At 38.2% G+C, this 7,604-nt stretch overlaps 1 protein-coding gene across 1 annotated transcript in view; it reads right to left on the reverse strand.

Annotated features, from left to right (window-relative positions):
• Window positions 1–1,356: 1,356 nt before the first annotated feature.
• Window positions 1,357–7,604, reverse strand: part of WDFY3 (WD repeat and FYVE domain containing 3) — a 294,837-nt gene continuing 288,589 nt past the window's right edge. Inside the window, exons 68-69 of the mRNA XM_037739168.1 lie at window positions 3,079–4,695; window positions 1,357–3,046 (exon numbers count right to left, since the gene is read on the reverse strand). Coding sequence (XP_037595096.1) covers window positions 4,572–4,695 — 124 coding nt within the window. The 3' untranslated portion in view covers window positions 1,357–3,046; window positions 3,079–4,571. The remainder of the gene's footprint in view (window positions 3,047–3,078; window positions 4,696–7,604) is intronic.

The raw sequence follows: 7,604 nt of genomic DNA on the forward strand, positions 1-7,604 counted from the left end.
AACAAGAGGCTTTCTAAATTCCCAAGCTGGTTAGAACTGAAGCCTCAGTGATAATGCCTATTCAGGGATCTCAAAACACCATGCCATCATGGTAGCTTGGCTTGGCGCTATCTCTAGCAAAAGTAAAAGAAAAAAAAATAAAGCTTTGTAATAGGTGGGAGCAAATGAGAATATTCATAAAGCAAAGAGACTAACCCAGTGCTGGGCCAATTCCATCATACGGTCAAAAGTGAGGCATGGAGGGAAAATTTTGTTGAAGATGAGAAGCAAATGGCAGACAAGGGACTCACTGAATCACTGAAGATCATTTGCATGTTTGTTCTTTCAAACTCTGAATTTCTGTATCTGAGAAGTCTGCAACCCATCATTAGAACTGTAATACAGCATTAATAATATGGGAACTGCTCTAAGCTTTCCCCTTTACCATTTTTTATTTTTAAAGAAATTGCTATTGTTTTGGTAGTTCTTGGCATTCCTTCATCTTCTGTCTCTAAACTGGAGCTGCACTGAGGTAAAATTTGTATAAGCAAAATATACTCAAATTTTGGGCTCTGCTGTTCAAGCTTAAAAATAATTTAGTATCTTTAGAAAGAGGAAAAGTAATATAATCGAAACAGCCAAAATAAACTTAAAAAGTGTTTTCTACACTCTTCTTTACAGAAAGGCTATTTTAAGACCAAACAAGCTGTTAACAAGCACAATGGACTGTGAGAGTTCTAACACTCTCAGATTGAAGGCGGAACTGGAAAGGCCAGCCGATAACAGTGACTGCTGTACTTCTAGGCGAGGGGCAGGACACTGGAATATTCCTGATGTGACTACAGTAGGGGTGCAAGAGAAACACATTATATGTGTGTATACACACACACACACACACACGTGTACACACACACACACACACACACACACACGCTGTTGCCTACTTTTCACAATATTTCGGCTAGAGGATAAAGCTCAGGAAAAAAGAGCCAAAACCTTGCAGACATGTCTTTTTCTACAGGTCCAGTCAAATCTGAGGAGACATCTCCAGAAGGGGCTTGCTTTTCCCTGCTGCCATCCACATACACTCATCAGCCCTGGGAATCCAGTACAATTAAGAATCTCAGACTGTAGCAAGCCTGATTTTTAAGAAGGGATCCAACTAGAACTGGAACTGGAACCCTAACAGTCAACACTTCTGCAATCTTATGCAGGTGCTTCTGAAAGTGCTTACAACTAGAAAAGAACTACACAAAGTTTAGGGAGTTATTAGACCTGTTTTTTCCTTCCCTGAATAACTGACTTAACAACTTTTCTTTTTCCTTCTTTTGGTGATAAATAATAGGTATTTATTTGAAATTAAAAAAATTACGTAAGTACCTGGACTACTGCATTTAATCAAGTATTGTAATTGTGTTACTCTACCTTTTTGCATCAGAGACAAATACACAGTGAACATTCAGATATCACAGATTGCACACTGGATAGTAATTCTTCAGGTCTTTTACATAACCACCAAGAAACAGATATTGGAGTCTGCAATATAGTACAAAAGTCCACAATCAATCCAGTCTTAGCCAGTATCTTCAATTTACTTCTTTTGCTGTACAAATAATTGGCCATTACTAGGGCTTACAAGTTAATAACAGGACAAAAAATATACATTGCACTGACACAAAAAGTCAGCTGTGTTAATAGTCATGCAACAAGTAACCAAACTTGCTGAAATTAAAAATACTTTCTAAAAACAGTTTTAACGGCATAAATATTTTATACACAGTTCATTTACCAAAACAAAATGTATTTAAATGATACAAAGCAAAAATAAGTTTCTACCAACTTTATACATAAGAAAGTGCAAAATAACTTATCTAGAGTGTTTTGCTATTATTCAGACAGATGGCTGCTATGGGCAGCTATTTTCTTCTTCAAAAGCATGACATTACAGTTGCACACTACACACAAATGTTAGAATACATGGATGAACAAATGAACAGGTGGATGGATGAATGAACAAACTACAAAGACCAGGCAGGAGCTCTGTGAGGTACTCTCAGAATGCAGACCACACATAGGGAGATGTACATGTTGACAACAGATGTTGGTACATGAATTTACATGGAACACAGAAAGATATCCAGATAAATAATTAGTTCATGTATGTGAGTGTACTTGCATGTGTGAGTGATTCTGCTGATTTCTGCATTAGAAGCAAAAAGAAAAGAAACCTGATTGAACAAAACAGTTGCCCACAGCACCAGCGGCCAGAGGAAATACTACCTTGAGGGTTTTGGTTTCCACCTTCTAGTTATGGAAGTTGTGTCGGAAAGTTTAAAAGTGTTCATCCCATATAGCTTCCTATTACAAAGAGGAATAACCTTTAAGTAACTACGTACACACATTCATACAGTCAAGTCTTTAAAGAACACCTCTGTCACTGGGTATGGGGTAAACATGGTTCATGGACAAAAAGAGGACGCTTCTTTTTAAAAAGTGTAGAATAACACTGCTACAACTCATCTAGAGGGCCAGACAGGGGCAAGGCCCACAGTTACGTGATAGCACAATTTCTGCAAACGTTGAACATCAGCATTATTTATTAGAATTGAAGATGGTGATGGGGGAGGGGGAGAGTGGGGGGAGTAAGACACAGAAAGGAAAACAGAACACAACTTTTCTTTAAGTTGAAGTATTAATGCCGATAATCCTTTTATTAACAAGTATATTTGAACTTTTAGAAATGGAAGTGTTTTAATCAATTTTGATATGTAATCATAAATAGACTGTAGGCTCAAACCCAGGTAAATAAAGATTTAAATTTAGTAAGCGTAAGGCACTAAAGCAGCCTTTGTATTTTCTCTTGGAGACCTAGTTATCGTTATCAGGAAGAACAAATTTGTTCTTAAGCTGGTTTCAGCCCATGAGGTACAAGATCACCATTGTACCAAATACCTATTTTTGAATGCATGTGCATATATGTGCATTTTAGTGCATAAGTGTGGCTCTCACCAGGGCCTAAAGACGGAAAGTTGGAAAAGCCAAAGCCGCTGTCCTTTGTATGATGCCTCTGTGAGGGTGTGAAGGCCTTTCCTTTCACACCTGTGAGGGTGTGAAGGCCTATCTTGGGCCATTAATGGTTCTACATTTTTCAAATCACAGGGCTTTTAGAATTGTTCATAATATTATCACTAAGTTTCTGGAAATGTTAAAATCTAGATTGTTTCATTTTTAATATATATTATATATATATGTACATAACACACATTTAAAAAAATCCCACCACCAAGCCTTTTCTCTGTAAACTAATCTCTTAGCCCCTTCCAGCTTTAATCCCCCGGATTTGTGTGTTCTGTATCCAACTAGTAGAACAAATTAAATAACTAAATATTAAAATACTGTAATTATATTCATAGCAAAAACAAAAAAATAGACATTGATACAGTATAAATCTCACTGTTTTCAGGTAGATGACATTAAATGGTAAAGGTTAATTTTAAGCAGTTCTGACATGATTCAGTTTTACAACAAAGTTTATATGTTAATTCTGTACACTTTTTTCTTTTCGTTTTTTACCCTTTTTTTGAAAATAAGCTATAGTAGAACAGTGTCACCAAAGACACATACTTACTATGTTCTATGCAAGATAAGCTAATTTTGGGTTACATGCAAATATATTTCCATTAATTGAGACAGGGCTGTTTCCTGCACTACATCGGTCATCTGGCCACCTTTCTGCAATGCTAAGAAGGTATTCTTTGACCAAACAGCAGTCCACATACAAGTTTAAAAGGGGCCCTGTTTATGTAGGAACAACACTGAGGTGGTACGTGGCCAGGTACAAGATGCCCAAATATTCCTAGTTTATCTTACAGCTGGACTCCTATTCTCCCATACTGTTTCCTAAAGAAGGTCCACATTATTTTGGTTACTAGCCTAGTTTAAGTGGAGATACTGTGGGCAACTTGAAAGAAATGACATCAGGCACACAGGCTGAGTTGGAAAGGAAAAAAAGACCACTGATAATGTCTTTGGGGATTTAAAAAAACATTTATAATTAATTGGTAAGTGAGGGATCTCAGACAAACCATAAGTAGTTCATTGAGTTAGTGGTTTAGTTTGAAGTTTCATGTTACAGGCAGTTAAGTCCTTATTTAGAAAAAAGGCCTTTTATATCTATTTACAATATACATAGTTACTTGCAAAGAAGTAAGATTTACAACCATTTTCTAAAAGCCTTTTTTGTTGTTGGTTTTTCCAAATAAGGATGAGTAGCTCTATAAAAATGAGATGCAAGAAAAGACAGTTAATAAGTAGCTTGGAGACAGCTACTGTCATCATGGAGAACTGGATATCGAAAATGTTGCTCCTAGGAAACACCTCATATTCTTCTTGTGCTGTTCACCTGAATCGCGTCTGCCCCATTCCTGTACTCTACACCCGTTTTATTCAATGATCCCTTTGAATTTTAACACTTCAAACACGTGGTATGAAGAGATGTGTAAACGGAGACTGTTTTCAATGCCTTCCAAGCTGGGACAGGAGAATCGGGAAGGGGTCTACAGACCGTGGTCTCCACTCAGCTTGTTGAATCTTCAACAATTTCGAGGTCCATCTTCTGAACCTCTCTCATGCTGTAAGTTATAATAACAGTTCTGACAAACACGCACCGGGGATGAGATTTTCAAGCGTTTGATTTCAGATTGAAATCGACTGCACCTAAAGGAAAGGAAAAGTCAATGAATTATAGGTCTTCTCCATGCCTGATCACTGGCACCAGAAACATTAGTAATTCAGTGGAAAGCTTGCAGTAAAATACCAAAGGCCATACTGGTTTGTGTCGTGTGGCTGAATAAGGACTAAAAGGAATGCTGCATTATTTGTTTGTCTATGAAGAAAAGTAGTATTAAATAAGGGAAGCTATTTCTTTGAAGAAAATTGAAAAAATGAAAACCAAAAACCAAAGTTAAGATTTTCCTACACAATAGGGCCAAGGTGTCTGAACAGCGGTGTGAGGCCATTCTACCTGTGCAGACTAACTCTCATGGCCTATAAGCTTGGGAGGCACGTCAGTGTCTTTTCTTGGAGCTTGACATATTTCTCTTGGAAATTAGAAAAACTCATTAGTGGAAATTTGAAGACTCACTAGTGAGCTAATGAGTATCTAATTTCAAGAGAATTACTAATGACTCATTAGTGAGTCTTCTAATTTCCAAGAGAAATACGACAGTTTGATCACTATCAAGTTCCACTGTGGTTTTAAACACTTTGATTGATCCATTCGTCAATCATTTCTTAAACAGGTAGACTGGCTTTCCTTTTCCGTCCCAATACCCTCATTTCCTATTTATCTTGCTAGAACTATTTGAAAGAACCTATTCTTAAGAGATGTTCAAATTATTTAAGACATATTCAGAGTTCCTATTCCTGGAATAAAGTTGGGTGTGATTCAGGATGTGGTATTAAATCACTTGAGAAATTAAAAAAACATTTTTGTAGAGATGGGGTCTTACTACATTGTCCAGGCTGTCCTCAAACTCCTGGCCTCAAGTGATCTTCCTGCCTTGACCTCCCAAAGTACTAAGACTACAGACGGGGGCCACTGTGCCTGGCCCCGAAATGGAGATTTATGTTTAGTCCATTAATCTACCAGTAAAAGTGTCCAGGGAGTAAATTAAGTAATATAAGCTTATGGGTTTAAAGAATTGTCACTGGACGTTACAGAACCCTCAAAAGTGTTAACAGCTCTCAGCCATAGAGACCACAGGCTGTGTGTTCTGGACAGTACTTCCTTCTGCGCCTGCTTCATTAGAACTTCTTACTGTTTGGTCAGTTTCCAATAACGCTTCTATCCAACATTTAACAGCAATGGATAATTTCAAAGAATTACCTATATTTAAACAATATTTTGAAAAGTAAACACTACAAAGAACAGATGTATGCCAGCTTACATACAAGAATGCTATTAGAAATTACTAGATTAATAGGGTGGGTGTGGAGGCTGACACCTGTAATCCCAGCACTTTGGGAGGCTGAGGCGGGTATTGCTTGAACTCACGGATTTGAGACTACCCTGGGCAACATAGTGAGACTTTGTCTCTACAAAAAATATACAAATTAGTCAGGTGTGGTGGCTCTCACCTATAGTCTTAGCTACTTGGAAGGCTGAGGTGGGAGGACTGCTTGAGCCTAGGAGACCAAAGCTGCAATGAGCAGTGTTTGTGCCACACTGCACTCTAGCCTGGGTGACAGAGGAACACCCTGTCTCAAGAAATATATATATATATATATGCCTAGTGGCTCTGTGCTTTGAAAGGCCTGCTCTATAAAACCCATTATAGGTTTTTTAAATTTAGTTTTTTGAGATGGAGTCTTGCTCTGTCGCCCAGGCTGGAGTACAGTGGCGTGATCTCGGCTCGCTGTAACCTCCGCCTCCTGGGTTCAAGTGATTCTCCTGCGTCAGCCTCCTGAGTAGCTGGGACTACAGGCACACACCAGCATGCCTGGCTAATTTTTGTATTTTTAGTAGAGATAAGGTTTTGGCATGTTGGCCAGGCTGGTCTTGAACTCCTGACCTCAGGTGATCAGCCCACCTCAGCCTCCCAAAGTGTTGGCATTACAGGCGTGAGCCACCATGCCTGGCCCCATTATAGGTTTTATAGAGCAGGCCTTCAAAGCACAGAGCCACTAGACAGAATCCTCTGCCAGCCCCACGGAAATTCCCATAGGAAATGGCTGGCAGCAACATTCTGGCTGCCTCACCTTGAACCAGACTGTCCAGCAGAAAAGATGTAAGAAATCAAATTATGGAACACCTGTTTTGCCAGACTCTGAACTTGGCACTTTACAATATTCATGTATGTGATCTCATTTAATTCTCTTAATAGCTCTGAGAGGACTGGTCTTCTTACCCGCATTTACAGATGAAGAAACCGAAGCTCAGAGAGGCTCGGTAACTTGCTGGCATTATGGTGACAGAAAGTAGCACAATGAGCATTTGGTCAGTGTAAACCCAAAGACCATGCCCATACCAATAAGCCAACACTGCCTAAAACCCTCAGGAACTGCCTCACAATTACACAATTTGAGAATAATATGATTTCTGTGAAAGCATCTCTGGAGCAAGGCAATATAAGCTTTAAAGTGTACTGTCCAAGGAATCCTTTCTGTTGTCTGGTAGGGAAAGTAAAGACCGTGGATGTGCATCTGGATCCTGGTGTAGGACAGAGGTAACAGTCAAATCTATAGCCCTGGGACCACTAACCTTTCATATGTGGGAGAAATAGATCTTTGGCTCATGTCATATCCCAAAATAAATTACAAATGAATGAAGGACCTAAATGTGAATAAAACTTTGAAACTTTTAAAAGAAAATAAGATTATCTTTGTGATCTCAGGAGAGGGAAAGAATTCTTAAGGCATAAAAACGCAAAAATCATGAAGAGTAATAAATGTGACTGCAACCAATTAAAAAACTTGCCTGACAAAATTATATATATACATATATATATAGATAGATATATATGTATATATATACACAAAGTTAAAATGCAAGCCACAGACTGGCAGAACATATCTGCAAGATATATAATAAAACACAAAATAACTTCTCAAAAAAAAAAAAAAAA

The sequence above is a fragment of the Cebus imitator genome, unplaced genomic scaffold (assembly GCF_001604975.1).
Source record: "Cebus imitator isolate Cc_AM_T3 unplaced genomic scaffold, Cebus_imitator-1.0 Scaffold64, whole genome shotgun sequence".
NCBI lineage: Eukaryota > Metazoa > Chordata > Mammalia > Primates > Cebidae > Cebus > Cebus imitator.